Source organism: Vulpes vulpes, chromosome 6 (genome assembly GCF_048418805.1).
Source record: "Vulpes vulpes isolate BD-2025 chromosome 6, VulVul3, whole genome shotgun sequence".
Taxonomy (NCBI): domain Eukaryota; kingdom Metazoa; phylum Chordata; class Mammalia; order Carnivora; family Canidae; genus Vulpes; species Vulpes vulpes.
In genome coordinates, this window is record NC_132785.1 from 98,164,220 (window position 1) to 98,188,913 (window position 24,694).

The window sequence follows — 24,694 nt, forward strand, 5'->3', positions numbered from 1 at the left end:
TTCCTACAAGAGTCATGAAAAGGTTCATGTTATGTAACTTTGGTGCCCAGGGTTGAATTAAAAATAAATCTACCATCCCCCAGTTAAATGCTCTAGAGCCAAATCATTTTGATATTATGGTGCTATCATGAAATCTCATCTGCTCTTTCTCAAAATTTCCACAGTCCCCTTTACTCAACCTAAGAATTTGAGAGACATATTTCTGCCAAGATTTCCAAACACACTTTCCTATACTTCCACCTTTATAGAGATAGAAGGATTACTTAATATCATAAATATTTTATTTCTATTGAATTTTTCATTAATTTTACAGCTTGTAGGAATAATAGAAAGTAGTTCATATATAGCATTCAGTTACACTGCACAACACTTTTTCAGTAATCTGTTAGGTATTTGAAAGATATGGAAGAGTCTCAAAATAAGCCTGTTTAAAGGGACACCTGGATGGCTCAGCGGTTGAGCATCTGTCTTCAGCTCAGCATGATCCCAGGATCTGGGATTGAGTCCCACATCGGGTTCCCTGCAGGGATCCTGCTTCTCTCTCTAAGTCTCTGCCTCTCTCTCTGTCTCTCATGAATAAATAAATAAATCTTTAAAAAAAGAAAAAAAGTCTGTTTAAAGTAAGCCCTTCCTTGGGATGCCTGGGTGGCTCAGCTGTTGAGCATCTACCTTTGGCTCAGGGCCTGATCCCAGGGTCTGGAATCGAGTCCCACATCAGGCTCCCTGTGAGGAGCCTGCTTCTCCCTCTATGTTTCTGCCCCTCTGTGTCTCTAATGAATAAATAAAATGAAGTAAGTAAATAAATAAATAAATAAATAAATAAGCAAGCAAGCTCTTCCTCTACAAATTCTGGCTCTGGAAAGAGATAGTCTCCTTTAATACTTTTCACAATGGGGACTGATTTTCCCTGTAAATTCTAATTTACATGCCTATCAAGCACATATTTCAAAACTAAATGGCCTGAGTTGGAGTCTTTTTTTGTAAGAATGAGTTTCACATTTAAGAAATTTTTACCTGAAAAACTCTGAGATTCTGATATAAGGATACAGAGATGGAGGTGTAGGCAGATAAATGGAAGGGCATTAACTTGAGAAATAAAAGTCACCTCCTAATATTAGCACCTTTTCCCCAATCTCACTATAAAATGCTGTCAACTGTCAGTTTCCATAAATAGATTACATACTACACCATCAATGTTTAGCATATCAAAACTGAGAATGTACTATACTCTCCCTAACTTCAGCTGTGTCATGAAATCGCTTAGAGAGACAATCATATTCATCAAATATAAACACAAATATATGGGATGCCTGGGTGGCTCAGCAGTTGAGTGTCTGCCTTTGGCTCAGGGCCTGACCCTGGATTCCTAGGATCGAGTCCCACATCGGGCTTCTTGCATGGAGCCTGCTTCTCCCTCTGCCTGTGTCTCTGCCTCTCTCTCTCTCTTTTTCTGTGTCTCTCATGAATGAATAAATAAATAAAAACTTTAAAATAAAATAAACATAAATGTTACTTAAGGGAAAAGACTTTGACATGAAAGCTCTTTATTTAGTATTGTTGTCATTCAACATGGAAGCATGAGAAATTCACCTGAAGAATATGTTAGGTCACAGATTATTTAACAATTATTTATCTTCTTTTGAAAAACATATTACTTTAAGATATAGTCAGCTCTTAACTGTAGATTTTTCACAGATGATCCTTATCAAGTTGAGGAAGTTCCTATCCATTCCTACTTTGCTAAGAATTTTTACCATGAATGGGTGCTGGGTTTTGTCAAAAGCTTGTTTTAATGTCAAGTGATATGATGATATGATCTTTCTTTTTTAGCCTGTTGAAATGGTAGATTACAGTGATTGATTTTTTTTCATGTTAAACCAGCATTGCATATGTGGAATAGATACCACTTGGCTGTCATGTGGATTCAATTTTTGTTGAGTATTTCTATATGAATATTCATGAGAAATATTGGTCTGTTCTAGCAATGTCTTTTTCTGATTTTGGTATTAGGGTAGTGCTAGTCTCATAGAATGAGTTAGGAGAGTTCTTTCTGCTTCTATTTTCTGAAAAAGACTGTAGATTTGCCAAAAATAAAAGCAAAAACATCCATACCAGGTGTTTCTTTGTTTTGTAAGTTTATTAATTATCAATTAAACTTTTTAATAGATGTAGGATGATTTAGGTGGTCTATTTCTCCTAGTGTGAGTTCTGGCAGTTTGTTTTTCAAAGGAGTGGTCCATTTCCCCTAAATTATCGATTCAGTGGCTATAGAGCTGATCAAAGTATTCCTCCATATGCTTTAATGTCCTTGGGATGAGTTGTGATGGCCCTTCTTTAACTTCTGATATTGGTAGTCAGCATCTTCTCCCTTTGTTCTGGGTTAGCCTGGCTAGAGGTTTATTAACTTTGATGATTTTTTAAAGAACCAGCTTGAGTTGTGGTGATTTTCTCTAATGTTTTCCTATTTTCTAGTTCATTGATTTCTGCTCTAAGGTTTCTTATTTCTTGTCTTCAGCTTGCTTTCACTTAAATTGCTCTTCTTTGTCTCCCCCTAAGGTAGAAGCTTAGGTTTTTAATTTTATATCTTTCTTCTCTTCTCACATATGCATTTAATGTTACATACATTTCACTTTAACCACGACTTTTGCTATGTCCCATAAATTTGATAATTTGTATTTTCAGTTGGTCAAAATATTTTTCTAATTTATCGTAAGGCTTCTTCGACCCATGAGCTATTTAGAAATGTGTTAATTTCTAAATATTAGGAGATTTCTTAGTTATCTTTCTGTGACTGATTTATAGTTTAATTCCACTGTGGTCTAAGAACATGCCTTTTAATATTTCTATTCTTTTAAATTGGTCAAAATGTGTTTTATGGTCAGAATGTGATCTATCTATTGTATGTTCCATTAAGCTTGAGAATACATATTCTGTTGCTATTGGATGGAGCACCTGGAATTTTAAAACAAATAAACAAGCATTAAACCTAAATACTATTAGAAGACTGTTCTATTTTTTAAAACAGCAATTAAATTCATCCTAAACTTTCTAAATACTGGGTCTATGAGTAAAGGTACAGGAACAGGTAGAATGAACCCAAAAGTGAATATTTGATCTTCTAGGAGATGATTTAATATACACATTTTCAGAAACATTCACAAATAAGTTGTTCCATGTTATACTTTAAATGGTTTGCACATTATAAAATTTTCCTCTTACAATTAGATGCTAACCAAAAACTGACCAAGTATAACATATGTGAATTCATATGCAAGAAATAAACATACAAAATTTTTCTATAATTATGATTACAGTTGCAAAAATTAAACTTTTGTGCCATTTTTTTAAAAAGAGGTAAAAGGCAATGCCAAATGTAAAGAGGAAGATTTCATTTTTGGTCTCCTAAGAAATTATTAAAAATAACATGTCACAAAATCTAAGAGTATTTGAAACTCTTCATTTATCAGACACCAGTTTTAATTTTTTTAATTTTTTAATTCAATTAATTAACATATAATGTATTATTAGTTCCACAGGTAGAGGTCAGCAATTCAGCAGAACTTTACAATTCCCAGTGCTCATTATACCACGTGCCCTCCTTAATGCCCATCACTCAGTTACCCCATCCCCCCATCACCCTCCCTTCCAGGGACTCTCAGTTTGTTTCCTATGATTAAGAGTCTCCTATGGTTTTGTCTCCCTTTCTGATTTCATCTTGTTTTTCATTTCTTCTCTTTCCCCTATGATCCTCTGTTTTGTTTCTTAAATTCCACATATTAGAGAGATCATGTGATAATTGTCTTTCTCTGATTAACTTATTTTGCTTAGCATAATACCCTCTATTTTCATTCACAATATTGCAAATGGCAAAATTTCATTTCTTTGATGGCTGAGTAGTATTCCATCATATATATATATATATGTATGTATGTGTGTGTGTGTGTGTATATATATATATATATATATACATATATATATACCACATCTTCTTTATTCATTCATCCAAACACCAGTTTTTAATTTTTTTAATTTAAACATAATTGGAGAGAATGAAATGAGAGTAAATTATATGGAAAAGGAGATAAAAGCATATCCCTCTGACTACTGCTTTCTATAACTCTCTTCCTTAATATTAAAGTCAATGGGCAGCCCCAGTGGCACAGCGGTTTAGCACCGCCTGCAGCCCAGGGTGTAATCATGGAGACCCAGGATTGAGTCCCACATTGGGCTCCCTGCATGGAGCCTGCTTCTCCCTCTGCCTGTGTCTTTGCCTCTCTCTCTGTCTCTGTCTCTCTCTCTCTCTCTCTGTGTCTCATGAATAAATAAATAAAATCTTAAAAATAAATAAATAAAATAAAGTCAGTAAGACTGTAGTCAGGATGTTTACATTTTGCCAACCACTCTCTCTCTCTTTTTTCTTTTAAGATTTTATTTATTCATTCATGAGAGACAGAGAGGGAGGCAGAGACACAGGGAGAAGCAAGCTCTCTGCTGATCAGGGAGCCCTATGTGGGATTCAATCCCAGGACCCCAGGATCATGACTTGAGCTGAAGGCAGACGCTTAACCAACTGAGCCACCCAGGCACCCAGCCAACCACTCTCTTGATAACAAAATTATTCTTCACATAATCTAACAGCATCTACCCAAGAGAATCTATAATAGCTGAATAATTAAAGGGTGAAAAGTAACCTGAAAAAGTCAACTAACCTACCTCTAATCAATCCAACAAAATTCAGTCAACTGATCAACTGTGCTGTAAAGACACTTCACCCAAAACCATCTCATACATTGTTATATTTTGTGTTTCTAAAGCTCATCCTGGTAGAAGTTGTCAAAACTCCCATTTTATTGATTCTAAATTAATAATGCTGTATGACATTTCTTCCTTATGTCTTATTCCAATTCCTCTTACTATAATTTAAGTTAACCAACTATTATTTCTACTTTGGATAGCCATGCTATTTCCATTCAAATAATATAACTGAATAAAATGGATTCTGGATAATTTCTAGCATGAATGTAGAGCAAAAGAAGTACTACATAGTAAAATTTTGTTTTCCAGTTCAACCTATGTATTTTCTTAAATAATAATATATTTAATTGACAGCTTAATGCTTAAGTGTGGCCATATCTCTGAAAGTTACCTTTTGTTGGGGCGCCTGGGTGGCTCAGTCAGTTAAAGTGATCAACTCTTGATCTCAGCTTAGGTCATGATTCCAGACTCATGAGATCAAGCCCTGTGACAGCTCCACACTGGGCATGGAGACTGCTTAGGAATCTCTCTCTCCCTCTCCCCCTGCCCCTGCTCTCTCTCTCTCAAAAAGAAAGAAAGAAAAGAAAGAAAACAAAAGAAAAGGAAAGAAAAGGAAAGGTAAGGAAAAAAGGAAAGAAAAGGAAAAAAGGAAAGAAAAGGAAAAAAGAAAAGAAAAGGAAAAAGAAAAGAAAAGGAAAAAGAAAAGAAATTACCTTTTGTTGAATCATCCTCTATTGGCTGTTTGAACAAAGTAATATCCTTGAAAGTACATAGGAACAAGACTACTTTTTCATGTTCATTTCTTATTGGTGCAATTTGCATATAAAACCAAACAGGGGTTCCTGTAAGAGACAGAAAGAACAACAGAGTGTGACATAGCCACAGCAATGATTTGTTCTCCTGCTTTCCCTTTCTTTAAGTTGCCAACTGCTATGCCAGGAACCAACATCAAAACAACAGTATTTTAATTGCTTTCAGAATTTAAAAAAACCTCTTTTTTATCAATTACCAGTTGCTCAAATATTAATAAACATTTTTCAACCCAAAATATCAAAATGTGAAAGTAAAGCTGAGGGTAACATTTCACAACACAGGAGTACAAGGGGAGTGTCACTACTTAAGTAACACCAGCATTACCTTTAGGTCTGTGTCCCTACACCTCTGCTGCTCTCACCAACTTCTGTTTTGTAATTTCACCATGCACGACCACTCCTATATGCTGTTCTCTTCTTGCCACTGTGAGAAATGTTTCCTATTGACTTCAACAGCAGTCCCCTGATGCTCTGATAAGCATTCCTCTTGGAAGAACATTTGAAATCACTATTCCTACCTCAAGGCTCTCTCATCAGTCAGAGTTATAAGACAGCTCTATACCTTTGACATCAGAAAGAGAGGATGTCAGCAACATTTGATGTCTGCTCTACACAGGGCTACCTGAAGCTTTTAAGGCAATCTTATGGGGGAAAAAAAAGATGTGTCCCCAGATCTTGAGATTCTCAGGTATCTTTGTGAGCCAGCCACTGCTTCCTATCTTCTTCACTCAAAGGAGACCTGACTCTGTCACTATGTTCTTTAAACAATGGCTCCTGCAGACTCCAGAAAACAGAGTTTCAGAGCACTTAAGGCTTTGGATTTGGACAAACCAGGAACTGGCATTATTTCAAACAATAAATATTTGAAGACACAGAAATGCCTTCAAAGGAGTAATTATCCATTAAACGATAAAACACTGAAGGAATGTTCCATCAGAATCAAAAAGACACATTTTCCATTATATTCTTTCCAAGCCATAGTGCAGTAAAACCTCTCCAAATGTTCTTTCTTAAAGACATAAAGGCTTTTGTTAGGTTTGGGATTTGGGGAGTGAAATATGCAGCTATTCATAGTCTCTACATGAGAGTTGATAGCCTGTTAGTGGTGCAGTGAAAATCAAATTAGAAAAACCTTCATACCTTTGACTGCCCCCCCCCAAAAAAATCACAGAATAATATCACCACAACGAGGAATTTGTCATCTAGACAAGAAGAGATGGCTTAACTACCAAGTTCAAGAAGTCAGAGAATTAGAAGAGGTGTTTATGGAATCTTCCGTTCTGACAACCACATCCTTTTCAACCCTGGGGCTTATGAAAATATGGCCCTTTCCAAAATGATCATTGGGTGAAACAAGGATCTCAAAAACCATCACACAATATACCAGAGAGGCCTGTTCTTTGTTTTCTGCTCCTTATTCTACACAATGTACCAAAGAACTGTGAATGATATACGCAGTTTTACAAATCACCAGATAAGCAGGCTAGCAGATACATGGCCGATGGCTGTTCCAACACAGTGAGCTTGAGGCAGCAGGATCATAAACAGAGAAAAGGGCATTAAAAATAAGTCATTTTCCAAGGTCTGTTAAAAATCTGAACAGAAAGAGATGATGTTACATTTCACGCCTTCTATGAAAAGAGTAACTTTTCAAATTTTAGCAGAGTCAGGGCTGTTTTTAAAACTGCTTTCAGATATCAAGGTAGATTTTTTTTTTTCCAAGTTGAGTTACAGGACCAGACTCCCCAAGTAGACAGAGTATTTATATTTACTGAGTGGCTGGCATAATATCTATATTCCGGGTTGAGGGTTCAAGGAAGCAGAAAGTCTGAGAGGGTTAGGCAGAGAGGTCAGTTGTAGATGGAAACTCAGGGCAGTGCCTTGGCATTGATTATCTGGGGCGGCCCAGGCTATCACAGGTGTGCCTTTGTGCAGACAGAAAGATCCATTTAAATCATCACCCCAGAACTACTGTTTCCTCCTCAACAATAGAAACAGTTCTCTGCTAATCAGAGCAAAGGACCTTAAAAATAGAGCCTACAAGCTGAAGTGTCAATGATGACACATGTTAAATCAATCCCTCCATTTGCAAAATGCTATTTAACCTAATTACTTAATGGAAGTGTTAGGAAGACTTGGCATTCAGGCATTCCCAAAACATTTATCTACAGACATGTGAATTTCTCTACCTAACATTTTAAAAAGTTACAAGAACATACTTTTTTTAGTTGATGTTCAAGAACCTTCAGGTAACAATTTATAAGATTTTTTTAAAGCTCCTTTAATTGTAGTAGAACTCCACTAAAATGCATAAATGATATCTATCCTTCATATTAATGAAAAAACTCAATGCAAGTAAGAAAATTTCAGAACATTAAAATAATGCAAAATACTACCTTGGAAGAAAACTTCTGGAAATGTAAAATCCAAGTTTTCATTAACATGAGTTAAAGGATTTAAGGAAAACAGAATCTCCACAAAGCTATTTTTGAGAAACTCAGAAACTATGAACTTAGATCTCTTGCTTTAAAATCAGGCAAAGATTTGTTTATTCTTAGTTTCAGAATGTAATGACTTTAGTAATATGGAATAGCCTTAAATTATTTGCTAAACTCCAGGCACATATCTAAGTCATTAAAAGAATAACAACCCTATATGAAAAGGATAAGAGTCTTAACATATAAGTCTTACTAAAAATTATCAGTATGTATCTGGAGCTCATGAAAGAGACCCAGAGGGTCTCAAGCTTGACTTTTCTCTGGTAGAGGACAGAGAAGATCATTCAGAATGGATTGTTTGCTAGGTGACAAGCCAACAGACATTTGGCTATGACTAAAGAGAAATACCTCTTTGGCCTTGATTCTAAAATGAAAGATAGGGGTGGCCCAGTCAGTTAAGCATCTGCCTTCAGCTATGCTCATGATTCCAGGGTCATGGGATTAAGCCCTGTGTTGGGCTTCCTGTTCAGCAGGGAGTCTGTTTCCTCCACCCTCTTGTGCTTCTGTGCTCTCTCTCTCTCTCTCTCCCTCTTTCAAATAAATAAATCTTAAAAAAAAAAAAAAGATAAAATGATAAGACATCCCATAGGTAAAAACCATTAAAGACCAATGCTCCCATTACCAAGTGCACTAATTTTAAAGCAATGCCTGTGGTTGTGATTATCCCTTTGATGGTCTATTAATAAAAAGAGAAACCTAAGTTCAGTTCTAAATATTTTATAGTGAATAAATGTTTGAGTAAGATGGAGAGGATGAATTATGCTGTAAAAAATCCACCTAGCTCTGAAATGGAGCAAGTGCTTCCTGTTGAAGCTAAAATGCTTCCCTAAATGAGGAAGAATTTAATAACCATCAATTTCCACTAAAGATAATAATTGGTTTTGGGTTACCTGGGTAGCATAGTCGCTTGAGTGTCTGACTCTGGATTACAGCTCAGGTCGTGATCTAAGGGGTCATGAGATCGAGCTCCATGTTGGCTTCCATGCTTAGCGGGTATCTATATTGTCCTGCTATTCCTCAAAAGGTTGCTTTTATAAGTGGAATCATTTATTAGTTTTGCTATCTAATTTTATCAGCACCCCCTGCCTTTGCAAGAGAAGTAACAAAGTTTGATATTCTCTCTACATTGTAGCTCAACTACCACTAACCAAAACATAATATTAATCAGAGTTGACAAATCTTATTGATAATTCAGATACATACTATTTTTCTTGTATAGAAGAACTTCAAAGCAGTTTGATTCGTAGTTGTCAAAAGTCTGTCTGACTTTCTCAATGGTCTTCTTGTCAGTCAATTCTCCATACATAAAACTGGGAAAAAACAAACAATATATTTCAGTTTGCTTTTCAAATGCTTACATAAAACCATGTTGCTGTCTCTTTTGATTGAGTATTCAAATTTAGTTATAAAATTAAATGTTGCTCCCACAAAATAAACTAAATTAATGAAACGATGTTTTAATCATGATTCCTAAACTTTTTGCTAAAAGCTAGGTTTAGAAGTTATTTCAAACATATATATGTTTGAACATATATATATATATGTGTGTGTGTGTGTATATATATATATAGAAAGAGAGAGAGAGAGACATCAATTTACATATTTCCTATAGGCATGAATTTTAGTTACTATGGTTTAGTTAACCAGTTTCCAATAGCACAGTTCAAATTTCATTTATAATATATTAACTGTAAATAACTCCATAAAGTATGAACTTTGCTGTTAGCTCCTCAGCCTACAAATCACTAGTAAATAATAGATACACATCACAGTAACCAATAACATCACTTCTTTCAAAGCCACTCTGTCTTGGTCACAGTGCATCTGTTATTCAGTTCATGCATAGACTCAAAGCCGTAGTTGTGTTGCCTCCTTGGCTCTCAGCAATAAACTCACATGACATTTTACAAAACTGGATAACTAAAAGCAGGAATTAGCCATCAAATATTAAAGTCCCACAAAGAAATAAAAAATGATAATGCTGGAAGGGATGTTCAAATTGAACATAAATGAAGGTATAGATGAAACACATAACTGTGGGAATGTTAACACTGCTGTCATTTGAGACTCTAGATATGCAGCCAGAGGAACTTAGGGAGGTGAACTTATCAACATAAACCAGTAAAGTGATTATGACAAGGAGGATCAAGGTTTCCCAGAGGAAGTGACGCCAGTAAAAGAAGTTTCACGTTAAAAAAGCCATAGGAGAAGTTTACAATAGCGAGAATACAGGAATAAAAGAGTTGTGGTTGATGCAGACTTATGAAGGAGTAGGAACATCTAACAGGGGAAAAAAATGCTCTCTTCATGTCATGCTATATTATGAAAAGGCAAGTATAATTCAAATGACTTGTAACAGTTTTTAACAAAGAAATGCTTTCTCAATGTTTAAGTTCTAAATCACAGTGTGCTAAATATGAGTTTTACTATTATTTGCCTTTCTCTGCATTTATGGCCAAGAGTAAGAGAGGTTTTAATGTTTTGATAGACATTGTTAAAGGTCACAGAATAATCATAAATTTTTCCAGAGTTTTAAGTTCATATTGCATGCTTTCATCTTTTTATCCTCCCACACACAAGGAAGTGTGAAGAGTCCATATTACACATATAATGCATCCATATTCTTATCAGTTATGAGGATTTTCTTAAGATGGTGCAGGTATGGCTAATGGGAGAAAAATAATGCTGAGAAATTGAGGAAGACATACACTGCTGCCAAGGGTAAGGGAACATATAAAACATTGATTAAAGAATGATATTTTACATGCCACAAAAATTTCCCAACGTTTGAAATTGCCTGTTTTTCTAAGAAAACCTCACCAAAAGTCTGATAATCTACAAAACAGAACTCAATCAAGGACTATAAGCCTCTAAAACTCTATTCTTGATGCTTTCACAATCATCAATTGTGCATCTGGTATTAGATACATAGTTCTATTGGCTAGCATAAGTGTTCAGAACCTTTTTCCCACTAGAAAAGAAGATGTGCCACGGCTAGATAACTTGAATAAGTTTTTGAAGGTTCGAGTATATCCTAGTTATTGTTTTTCTTCCACTTTCAGTGAGTTCACATATCGGCCAGAAGCTAATCCAAATGAGGTAGAGCCTAAAGCTCATTCATGCTTAGGGGCTCTTTTTAGAGAAAATAATATAAAATTATAAAACAAAATTAGGTACAGAGCTTTGGAAGACATCCACTCAAGTGAGGGCCCCTGAAGATTAAGATTCATTACCTACATGGGAAATCTACCCCTGATTGTATCAATCTAGAAAATATACAACAGGAAGAGTATAGTTGATAGCAAAATACAAAAAAATCTAGAGATTCAACATTAATGCTATATCACAGCCAGAAATTACAGTCATGGTCCATCATATGATAACACTAAACATAAGCAACTAGAACTCTAGAAACTAAGAAATGAAAGAAAATAGTTTGCTGAAGACTGCCCAATCTGCATTACAATATTTCTATCTTTCATTTAAAAAAGAAAAAAGAAAATTTTCATTGTCATTATAACAGTAAATTAAGCAAGAGAATCTCAGAATTAAATGACAGATTCTAATTCCATAATCTCAGAGCCAGACTCACAGAGGAAGCCTCCAAGCCTACCTGTAAGACAGCACTGAAAAGCCATTGCTTCTGCCAAAGCCTGAAGTCCAGAGCTCATGAGTGTCTCATGAAAATCTCTTGAAGGAATTACACTGAAACTAGAATTACTCAGTTAAAGGCAGCTTTCTTGCCCTCCAAAAAATAAGACACTATTTTAATACTGTTCATATTTTTTACAGACAGGTGAACTTTTTAAATCAACTAGGTTTTTTTAATTGACTTATTTTTAATCTAAAGAGTCTCTAGTATAAAATATTAAAAACAGGGGAAAAAAGGTTAAGATAAAGGCAATTAAGCTAACTAAATGTTTCAGACTTAAAAAGAAAGAAAAGAAAAACCATTTTACTCCTGTTAGTAAATGTCAGGTTCTATGGTTCAATAAACTAAAACACAATATCCACAAATGGCCAACAGAAAAACATTTAAAAAAAGAAAGCATCTATAATACAACAAGCAATTAAGATAAAATTTTTGAAAAATTAACTCTAATAGGAATCAAAAATAAGTTACAACTTAAATTAAAAAACTGTCTTGGAAATTGATATAATAATACCACCTAATAAAAAATACAACAAAAGCCTCAGTGAAAATTCTAAAGAGAAGATAAAAATAAGCAACTTTTCAAATAAGCTCTAAAAATTCTATAATTTTTCTTCACTAATTTAACCCTCTCAATGGTAAAATTACCTGTCCTAACAGAGGCACTTCAAGAAAAAAAAAGTCCCAGATTATTACAATCTGACTACTTTCTTAAAAATTACTTTTCTTACATTGTTTCACTCATATTCTTCATTTTAAGTTTATTAAACCGAATATATGTGACAGAAACATATCTGAAGTGGTAAAATGCAGCAATTAATAAAAAATATTTCAAAATGAACTATAAAGGATGTCTAAAATGTATTATCCATCCTTCCAATGAAAGTATTTCTATCTGAAGTTGTCTAAACCATACTAAGTCAATGCTTCCACACAGTCTATGAGAATGGCACATTTGTTGGTTTGCTCAGCTGTTTTACATGTAAATGTTGAGTGTCTTTATCAGCAGCCTGACTCCAGATGGCTGAGGCTCAAAGTAGTCTCTGAATGGTTAACGGAATATGAAGGAAAGTAGGATTTAGAAATGGTGATCATCAGGCTTTAGAAACCATATACCTATATAGTAATTTTACACATTTTTTATGTATACCCTCCAGAAATATATAATAGGAAGATAAAAAAAATTTTTGGAACTTCAAATTGCTTAGACAGAATGCAAGCTCCCCTTAGAGTAATTGTAAATGACTTCTACAACAGCACTGTTATCTTATTGGAAAGAAAATAAAATTATATATTCAGAAGCTATCTATCCCGACTAGAATACTGCGTGGTCATAATATAACAGAAGACCACCGCACCTCTTACCAACTGCATAATTCATGGGCAAGACATATAATTGCTTTGACTCTCAGTTTTCTCATACATAAAATAATAATAATGTTCATATACTTCAGAGGGTAAAGGCTTTAAAAAGATAATGCACATTAAGTCACAAATTATAATGTGTTCTACAATGGCTGAATTATGACTGAATGCTTCTTATGGGTGAGGTTAGAAGCAAGCCCCTTCAGCCTCAACCCTACTACTCTCCAGCTCTACAATTCTAGAACAGGGGTTGGGCCATGCTTGCTAATACACAGGGTCACTGTGCCTTAAAGGGATACATACATCATTTTGTGTGTCTTCTTTCTTTATGAGCCCATGAGGTTGGAGCACAAATCCATTCCGGGCCTGCTCCTGAATATTCTGGCCACTTTTCTTGCCACACAACTAACTGGTGGTAAAATCTGGTCTTGGGAATAGAGGAGAAGTTTTCCTAAGGCCTGGCCCAAGCTAAATCCAGCTTGCCTGAGCATTGGCCAGTATACCTTTCATGTATTTTCTGCCCTAGAAAATTTCTAAGGACAAGTGGCCTTGGTTGATAGCAGGATTTACTTATTCTTGGATCCCTTGTTCTACCAATGAAATCTTACAAACAAGCCTCATTATGATACCTACGAGCAAGGATGCCTATAAATGTTGATGGATTTCCAAGAGAGAAAGGAACCTTACAAACAAAAAAATATATATATAACCTATTCATGAGTTCTGCCAATCTATCTTCCTAATGGTCAACAATGATCCTGGACTAAAACACCAAATTCAGTCACTGCAAAAAGAATAATATTATCTATAGGCTGTAATTCATGGCTTCGCAAATGCTTCAACACAGAAACCACACAGATTGACTTAATGTAGTTGGTAAATGTGGTCTCTCACTCAGAATCAGCCACAAGAATAAAATTATCACAAAAGTTAATGGGAGAATGGGCTCAAATCTATAGTTACATGATTAAAAAGTAAGAAGCTTGAAGGAAGGGGAGGAGGAGTAAGGAGGAAAATTTACAAACAAATACAGCTTTCAAAATCTGAAAAAGGTAATTTTGGAATAAATCAAAGCATTACTTTATACAGTGAATCGTAACCAAAAGGTTTCACAACCCATTAATTTATATGAGCTTAAACGGTTTTAGATAGAGTCATAAATGGTAGATCCATGGCATGTAATTAATGGAAACCAGGGAGAGCACTGGACATCTCTAACCTTTGGAATGTAACATCACTGAGGCACCTCTGCTCTCCAACACTCCTTCCCAGCCACCGTGTGAAGCAGAGCCCTCAGCCAAATGGAACCAAACTGACATCCATCATGTGTAATGTGCTCTTGCTGGCTGAGATGACCCTGTGTTAATAAAACTACTTGTGAAATACATCCAATAAAATGTCTCTTAATTGCTTCATTGTCTAATTTGATGGCTTGGGTAAAGGAATATTAATGAGCCTCCCAGAAAAAAATATATATATTTGAAAGCATCTACATACTGCAATCTTCCCTACCTATATTATTGCTCTTCTTGCCCATGTAAAAAAACAAACAAAAACAAACAAAAAAAACAGAAGGAACTTTTTGAAATCTCAGGTTAATGAAAGGTAAAATGCTGAAGTGTTTTTCAGCCAACCTATGATAAGGATGTCTTGATGTCTAGAATGTCAGGACATCCTGTGGGGGGGCAGGGTCATGAGATAAGATCAGATGCTTTAAGTGGCATCCCCCCAAAACTTACAAGCTTTTTTAACTATGCAATACATTTTGTGTCCTTCAATGAATTGCAAAACAGTCCACACACTTGGAAACACAATTATTAGACAATAAAATGGACTAGATTTGAAATTCCTACCATTCCTGAGGTGTCATTAGAATATTTTCTGAAATTTTAGCCAAAACAAAAATATGATGGTACCTAGCACACATCACATTTTTTAAAATAGAAAGAGGGGGCGGGGTGACTCAGTTGGTTAAGTGTCCTACTCCTGATTTCAGCTCAGGGTCCTGGGACTAAGCCCCAAGTCTGGCTCCATGGTCAGCGTGGAGTCTGCTTGTCCCTTCCCCTCTGCTCCTCCTGCTGCATACACATGTACTCTTTCTCTCTCTCTCTCAAATAAATACATAAATAAAATCTTCAAAAAAATAAAAATGTATACACTATTATGAAGTACAAGGATGCAGGACAACAATAACACTCCCTCATGTCTGCTAGGAGTGGAAACAGAAAGGTACTCTGGACAGAAATCTGGTAGCAGTTAATCTACAAATTCTGCACACATTATACTATCCAGCAATCCTATTTCTAGGTATAGAGACAGACAATTTTTCACATGGGGCCACAAGAAGATGTGATTAAGGTTATTTGTGGTTGAACAGAGCAAAGTGTCAGAAGTTGCAGCTCACAACTACTAGAATGGATAATAAAATAGAAGGCTGTGAAGACACTGGAGCACTATACAATGTCAGACATAATGAAATAGATTATCATATGGCAATGTAAAAACATTTCAAAAACATAATAATTTTGAGTAAAACCAGTAAGAAACTATCAATCTTACCACATGGTATGAATTATGTAGATTTTAAAAACAAACACAAAGTAACTTCATTTCAAGGATACAGGCCTTTAATAAACAAATGGAGGATCGATTAGTAAGACATGAAATAAACATACTAAAAGGAATAACTATGCAAAGGAAGGGGGAGGGAATGAAGGGGAAAAAAAATAAAGACAAGAAAAAGAAATAAAATAAAATGAGACTTTGCCCAGAGGGATCATAATGCTATTGGGACAAACTGAGGAGAATGTTTAATTCAATTCCATGCACCTGGTCTAATGGGTGACCAACTGGGAAGTGCAAAGAAGGAACAAGGAAATGGAAGAACTAAATATTAGCCTTTTGATAATGTAAAATCACAACTTAATATTTTTCATGTTCCTGAACAACTCATATTTGAGTACTTTAAATATAGAACATTAATTTTTATTGGTCACTACTCTAATCCATCTATGCAAGTTGCATAAAAAGATGCGGTTTTTTTTAGCATATAAAATGTCATACTGCTTCCTCACAAACTGATGTTCACTGATTTGTAGTTTCTAATGTTAGGCTTGCCTAAAACTTTTCATTATTAAAATCAGTAAAATCCTTTGAATTATTTGTAAGGCTATCCTCAGTGTCAAATTAGTTATCTCCAACTAGAATTCTGGTTATTTCAAACTTTATAATAACTCTTAGCTTTAATAATGCATTTCTATATGTGTATATAATGTTTTCTTTCCTTCTTGTTTCCATGTCCGTGATATTCAAAGGTTTTTATAGATTCATAAAGGAAATAGAAAAAAGCCATATGTAAAAAAAATCAGAATAACATAATGCAGATACTGTTCTTTGAACTGTTTTTTCTTTTTTTTTTTTTTTTTTTTTTGGTTGGTTGGTTGGTTGGTTGATTGATTTTTTTTTTTTCTTAAAAAATATGTTGTTAGCTTCTTTCAGTGTCTTATTCTTCCAACATACGATTTAGAAAGTTAGGCTCTGCCATATTTTTTAACAAACCTACTACTGGACATTTTGATTATTTCTAAGACTTTATTCTTCTAAAAAATGCTGCAGTAAACATAAAATGGGCAGAGTTTAATTTTAAAAGGAGACGAGGAGGTTTAAAGGGGAGTGCACTAAAATAAATAAAGCCTATAAGAAAACCTGATAAGGTTCAAATATCCTCAGCCCATGTATCAGATGCTAGTCTTCATTGTTCTGTAAAGGCACTGAACTGGTTGCAAATTTTAGATCAGCAAAACACACTGGGTGTTTTGTGCAATCAAGTAATAATTGTTTACATTAAGAATATTATCATTTCAGAGGCACCTGGGTGGCTAAGTCAGTTGAGAGGCCAACTCTGGGTTTCAGCTCAAGTCACAGTCTCAGGGTCTTGAGATCAAGCCCCACATCAGGCTTCTGGCTCCTCAAGGAGTCAGCTTGTGGATTCTCTCTCTCCCTCTACTCCTCCCAACTCGTGCACATGCATTGGCATGCTCTCTCTCTCTCAAATAAATAAATAAATCCTTATTTTTAAAGGCTTTAAAAAAAAGAATATTATCATTTTAAAAATGCCATCTCTAGCAATAGTGAAGAAGAGCTGGGGGAAGGTTTGCATACTTCTTCCCACAGTAAAAATGTATAACATAATCCAAAACTCTCCACTCTCTCACCCACCTTAAATACTGGTAACACTTGGGATGAAATACAATAAACAAAAGCATGTTACACAGAAGAATGTGAGACATAGGTTAGGGTTTATTGCAACACAAGCCAATCTAATTCAACAAATACAAACACGAAATACTGAGCTATGTCCTTAAGTGCATACAAAAGTGACCAAGATGAAATATCCACCTTAAAGACATTTATAATCTGACACTGATGGTGGGAGCAAAAAAAGCAGCTCTTTTAGGGGGCAATATATCTCAAAAATCACAAAAACAATTGCAATGAAAACCCCAAGGGATAAGGTAGGCTAGTTTAAGGCCAGATGATGATGCCAAATAATGAACCACAAGGGAGTCAGAGGAGGAAAATCTTGTTGAGGGAATCATAAATACCTTCAGGCAGAAGATAGCATCTGAAAGAGGCATGGCATGATAATGGGATGTCCACAGTACAAAAAGAAGAAATGGGTATGGAAGCATTTACAGTCCTGGAATTCTCTACAGAGCCAGATGCATAAGTAACATTAAAACTAGCCTTTTCCTAACTTAAAGCCTGCTGAGGCATAAGGGAACAGAGAAGCTCAATACAGACCTCACCCTCTCAGAACTTAGAACACACACCTTAGTAGCAGAGCCAACCTAGGAGCTAATATTCACCTAACAGAAGAAAAAGGCGCAAAGGTACCAGTGCTACAAAAGGCAACTTCCCACCACTCTCATTTACCCATTTCAGACCTAGAAGTGAAGATTGAATGTAAAAACAAAGTTAGAGAGAAAAATGAGAATTGTGGAAACCAGATAAGTGAAGAAGACTTTTGAACAAACTATTTCTCAAACCTAGCTAAACATCAGAATCACCTGAGCTGATGGTTAAAGGTACTGATTTGTTACCTGCCCCCACCTCGCACCTTGGGTGATTCTAATTGAATAAGTAATTCCCAGAGGTGAGGTCTGGGAATATGTGTTGTGCAAAACCTCTCCAAGTGATTTGTATGCGTAGGCAGGTTTAGATTCACTGGTATAACATGAAATCCTGGCTTCCATGAAGATGCAGAATATATGCATATATATCTTTCTATTTCTTTTCAGCGTAAATATATAGAAAAAAAGGATAAATAAATCACTATATTTTCCTGGGCAAGTCCTTAAACATAGCTCTACCTCAATTTTCTTCTCTGAAAAACAAAGTATCTGGAGTAGAAAATAATTCAGATCCCTCATGGTTCCAAAATAACATGATTTTGGTGCTCAGTTAAGTGAGAGTTTTGAAGAAAAATTAAGTCAAGGAAAAACATCCCATCTGGCCCTACTGAAATATTGTGAAAAATTTTTCAGATCTAAATTGGTTCTTTTATAGAATTTCCTTATCTTTTATATGATCTTTTTTCATAATACTCTCTTTAAATGCACAGATACGGCCTATTTTAGAAAGAATTGTTTGAAATAATATAAATACCAGATTTTGTTTTACATAAGCCAAACAAAATAGCAATGGTACAACGTACCAACATTACAAAGCACGTGTGATTTACACAGGATGTAAAAACTTTTCTGGGGGGACGCCTGGGTGGCTCAGCAGTTGAGCATCCACCTTCAGCCCAGGTGTGATCCTGGAGACCCAGGATCGAGTCCCACATCCAGCTCCCTGCATGGAGCCTGCTTCTCCCTCTGCCTGTGTTTCTGCCTCTCTCTCTCTCTCTATCATGAATAAATAAAAATCTTTTAAAAAAAATTCTTTTTTGATGTTCTCTAAATGTTTGTGAATTATGTCCTACTTGGTTGGGGGGCTGTTTACTCTGTTCAAGACAGTTTTAGCAGCTCAAGAAGTGCTGATGTGATGCCATCAGTGATTCTCTGCTAGAGGATGCTCCTTTGATCACTAGCACCTCGAATAGTTCATGGCTCATCAGAGTCAAAAAATATTTACTGAATGAATTAATAGATTTACAGATATACAAAAATCTTTTTCTTTGCACAAGCTCCCTTTAATGGCTCTTAAGCTATATATTTCCACTGACAATTTAGTCTCCTTCGTATTCTAATATAATTTTTACTCTACAGTTTTTATATAGGAGTAAATAGACTGTAGTGCCAATGGGGGAGGGGTGGGGAAGGGGAGTGACAGTCTCCACACCAACAATCAATTCTTGGGATACCAGCAGGTGGTATCACCAGCTAGACCGCAAGACCTGACCTTTACTGCCCACCTGCTTGTATTCACCCACCGTTGTCCCTATTTTCCCTTAAGCTCTTCTTTCCAGCTTACCTCTTAACTCGGGCGAATGCAGAGGCAAAGCGAAACCGCCCCTCCAGCGAAAGCTGCTGCCCCGACAAGGCCTCCAGGCAGCTCATCACAGGGACCAGGTGGAGCTTAACCTCTGCCCCGCGCCTGCGCAGATGGACCGTGCCATGGCCTCCAAAATGATGGACCACCACTCTGACGTCATTAAAGTACTAAAATCCCTGCCCGGGGAGGAGCACAAGCCTCATTTACATAACATACAAGGTGTGCTCCTCTGCCCATGATGACAAGGCTTCCCTAACGAAAAAGTCATCCTAACCCTAAGTAAAAGGAATCCATTCACCCTGGGTCGGGGAGTCAAGGCTTTGGAAGCCATTCCCCGTGATGTCCTTATTTGCTTCAAATTATGTTTTTGTGTGACAGCTCCACCTGGTGCAGTTTCTGACTCATCAGAGAATGAACTCGAATTGGTTGGGTCACAGTTGTCCTACGATTTATCTGAATTCTGACACTCCATCCGGAGACAGCGTAATTCCACAAGTTAAGGGTTCAGTCCCACAAGACCACCCTCCACTCCCCCTCCAGACACCCGTTGAAAGCATGGGTTGTTACCTGTACTTTAACCCATCAACTACAGACTGGAGGTTTCCACAATCTTCTTGGGTTTGATTAATTTGCTAGGGCAGCACAGAGAGCTCAGAGAAATAGTCTATTTACTAGATCACTGGTTTATTATAAAAGGATATAACTCCGGAACAGGTAGATCAAGGAGATACACAGGCAAGGTATGGGGGGAAGCACAGAGCTTCCACGCTGTCTCCAGGTGCTCTACTCTTCCAGCACTTCCACATTTCACCAACTCAGAAGCTCTCATGATTTATTAGATTCTTGACCATTGGCAATTAATTCAACCTCCAGGCCCATCCTCTCCAGAGAGGCTAGGAGGTTGTGGGGCTGGAGTACTGAAAGGTTCAACCCTCCGATCACCTGGATGCAATAGCCTTTAAACTAAGGTTAACTAAGGGCTTTCCAAACATCATCATTAACATAAAAGAAGGGCACATTTATCATTCTTATCACAGGAAATTCCAAGGGTTTTAAAAGACTGGAGCCAGGAACCACATCAAAGGCCAAATATATATATCTTTTTTTTAAAGATTTTATTCATTTGTTTGACAGAGAATGAGAGAGCACAAGTAGGTGGAGGGACAGGCAGACAAGAGGGAAAAGCAGTCTTCCCACTGAGCAGAGAGACTGATATGGGGCTCAATCCCAAGACCCTGGGATCATGACCTGAGCAGAAGGTAGATGCTTAATTGACTGAGCCACCAGGCACCCCCAAAATATATATTTCTTATTATAAGAAAATCCCAATATCACAAAAAGTCTAAGCACAGGAGTTTCCCCTTCCCTGGGGAGGATCTGTTCCAAGACACCCACCCATAGGTGTCTGAAATCTCAGATAGTACATAACACTGTATAAACTTATTTTTTTCCTATATATACATACCTATGATAAAGTTTAATTTATAAGTTAGGCACAGGAAGAGATTAACAATAATAACTAATAACTAATAATAAAAGAACAATTAATAACAATATACTGTAATAAAAATTATATGAATGTGGTCTCTCTCTAAGCATCTTATTGTATTGTACTCACCTTTCTTTTGATGATGTAAAATGAGAAAATGCGGAGCATTTTCATAGGAAATAACATAGCATTTTGTAGGAAATGAGATGAAATGAGGTGAATGATGTAGCCAACCAGGAGGAGCATCTGCTCCTGGAAGTGGTTAACTGTGGGTAACAAACAACTGGAAGCATGAAACCACAGGGAAGCAAAGCCACAGGGAAGTAAAAACCACAGGGAAGCAAAACCGGGGTCAAGTGGAGGACTACTGTAAGTTTAGACTTTAACCACATTCAGCATTTACTTAAACTTCAGAAAAGTTCCTAAGATGTTCTATTACCTACCTGCAAGTGCTGCTTTTCTGCATGACGTCAGCTCGATGATATCCAGAGAGTTTGCAAAAACCGTCATTACTATAAACTACAGGCCAATCCACAATCTGGGCATTTCCCAGTAAGAAACTCGATTCTAAAGAAGAAAGAAGGAAAAGGAAGTTTTTTTAGCTTCATTTAACGAGGTACTCCTTTCAAGTAAACAAAAAGATAAATTCATAAACAAATGCAACTATGGTTTGTTATGGTACAAATAATAAAGCCTGTTCTTGAGATTGACATAATCAGTTAACATGATTATCAAATGAGATCTGCAATAAGTATAAGATTTGCATACAAACAAAAACTCCATTGCAAAGAAGCTAGTTTATAATACCTCTTTCCATTCAAGTATATTCTAAGCTATGAAAACCAAGTATGGTTGATATTAAATAAATGTTAATGACTATAATAATTTCCCCAAAAACAGATTATTTTATTAAAATTAGGGCTACAGTCACTTTTCCACTAAATGAGAAAACTGAACTTGATAATATTGAGGCAAATTTGTATAACTGCTCCAAAAATTCTATATATAATATTATAATTTTGACATGAGGGGACAAATGGTCCATTAGATTGATCTTGAGAAGTCTAATTTAAGATAACATTGAAGAGGGGCACCTCGGTGGTTCAGCTGGTTAAACTTCTGACTCCTGGTTTCAGCTCAGCTCATGATCTCATGTGTCATGAGATGGAGCCTCACAGAGAGCTCTACATTCAGTGGGGAGTCTGCTCGAGATTCTCTTGCTCTGCCCCTCTTCCCCCTTGTTCTCTCTCTCAAATAAATAAGTCTTTTAAAAAAATTTAAAAACATTGAAGGGTCCTTTTCTAAAATGAAATTATTCAAGATAGTATTTTAAACTACATTCTACACAGAATTTGGGAAATATTATTATAAATAAAAGGAATATCTCTTTTTATTTATATTTTGCATGTAGAAGTGATTCTGCTTTAGGTATAAAATAAAATAAGATCAAACCAGAGAGGGAGGCAAACCCTAAGAGAATCTTAAATATAGAGAACAAACTGAGAAAGGATTGCTGGAGGGGAGGTGAGTAGGGGGATGGCCGAAATGGGTGATGGGCATTAAGGAGGGCACTTGCTGGGATGAATACTGGAGGTTATATGTAAGTGATAAATCACTAAGTTCTACTCCTGAGACCCATACTACACTATATGTTAGCTACCTTGAATTTAAATTAAAAAAACATAATACAAAAAAAATAGTATCTTTTGATATCAACCTCAATTGAAAAGCCAATATTAGAAAAGAGTAAATTATTTAAGGGAATACTATACTTAAAAAATTCAAAATATCAACAAAAAAAAACAAACCTCCTTTGAGTTCATATGCAAAATAGTGTCCTAAAAAGAGAAATTAACTTTTGAGTTTAAGACTTTAAGTTTAAATCCTGACTCAAAGTTGGTCGTCATAAAAATAACAATGCAATTCAACATTTGCTAAGTAGCTGCTAAGTGAAAGGCACTATTCTGGGACAAACAATGGGATAGAATAAAGATCAATAAAACATATCTTTACTCTAAAAAACTTACATGTTAAGAAAAATAAATATGTAACAACCATTTAAACTTATCAGAATAGATGCTAAATCTAGAAGCAGTGGACAGATTATGGCAACAATCTGTTTCAAGGTACTAAAAACAACTGAAAGTAGACAGAAACTGAAAAAAAGACAAACCCTTGGGAAAAAAAGAGATACATTAAATAAGATATTCATTTAACTGTCTATTCCTGGAAAGCAAATTTCCAGTTTATACCGTTCATTGGTGATAGAGCTCAAGAAGAAAAGTCTTATGGGACTAAACATTCAAAAGTCACAATTTGGGGTTGCCAGAACATCTTGAAGTCAAAGGGGAGATCCTTTAACAAACAGAGACATAAATTTATATATAAATCTACCTTAAATTCTTCTCCATGATTTAAAGTATGCATGCACAAAATGAGACTACAAGATATCTGTCTACTCCAGCAATGACTAGTAGGTAAGAGGTAAGTAAAAATTTCACCAACTCTCATGGCTAAAAGACAAATTTCTGAGCTCAAGTCCTATCAAGTTAGAGAAGCCTGGTAGATAACTCAAGCTCTCCATTTAAGTCACAGAAGGCCATGCATTAGGAATAAGAAAAAAGTCCCAAGATAATGGGTTATAACCTGGGACTAAGATAAAAATGTAGAAAATACATTCACACTTAAAAAAAAAAAGATTAAAATCATAATCAAGGAAACCCACCAGTAATTTAACTACCTGCTCTCTACAATGTATGAACAGTGTCCACTATGCACTTAAAAACCATTAGGCATGTAAAGAAACAGAAAACTGTTATGATAGTCCAGGGACAAAATGAACAATAGAAAGAGAGGTCAATATTGGAACACATAAGTAAATAATACATTCTGGAATAAAAAATCCATTGGATAGGTTTATTTTTTTAGTTAATTTTTTAAAGATTTTATTTATTTATTCATGAGAGACCCAGAGAGAGAGAGGCAGAGACATAGGCAGAGAGAAGCAGGTTCCATGCAGGGAGCCTGATGTGGGACTTGATCCCGGGACTCCAGTATCACCCCCTGGGCTGAAGGCAGATGCTTAACCGCTGAGCCACCCAGGCATCCCCATTGGATAGGTTTAATAGTAGATTGAACACTAAGAAAGAACAATTTCAAAACATATCAATGCAAATGATTCCAAACTGAAGCAAAAAGACAACGAGATTCAAAGATGTTCCATAGGACAATATCAAGCAGTCTAAAACATAGGTAATTGAGTCTGGGGGGGAGAAAAAGGCTGAATAGGACATCAATGTTATATGAATAAAGGATGACTAAAATTTTTCAAACAACCTAGAGATCTTAGTTTAGTGAAACTCAAAGAAGATAAATGCAAACAAACTGACAGTAGAAAGATGGGTAACAGTAAAGCTGAAAATAAGAAATAAGGGGGGAAAAGTCTTTTAAACATCCAAAGCAAAAAAAGTATTTAAGTATGTTGGGGGGGGGGACGGGATGGGGGAGATAATAGCGTACAAATCATGAAAAACAAAGACAACCAGAAAATAATGAAATGACATCTTTAAAATACTGAGAGGAAAATATTTATCCACCTAGATTTTCATGTAGAGCAAAGGTATCC

General features: G+C 35.8%; 1 protein-coding gene across 1 annotated transcript in view; it reads right to left on the bottom strand.

Moving 5' to 3' along the window:
- Positions 1–24,694, bottom strand: part of KCNH5 (potassium voltage-gated channel subfamily H member 5) — a 264,845-nt gene that overhangs the window by 220,155 nt on the left and 19,996 nt on the right. Inside the window, exons 2-4 of the mRNA XM_026000547.2 lie at positions 21,513–21,636; positions 9,269–9,375; positions 5,469–5,597 (exon numbers count right to left, since the gene is read on the bottom strand). Of these exons, the coding sequence (XP_025856332.1) occupies positions 5,469–5,597; positions 9,269–9,375; positions 21,513–21,636 (360 nt within the window). The remainder of the gene's footprint in view (positions 1–5,468; positions 5,598–9,268; positions 9,376–21,512; positions 21,637–24,694) is intronic.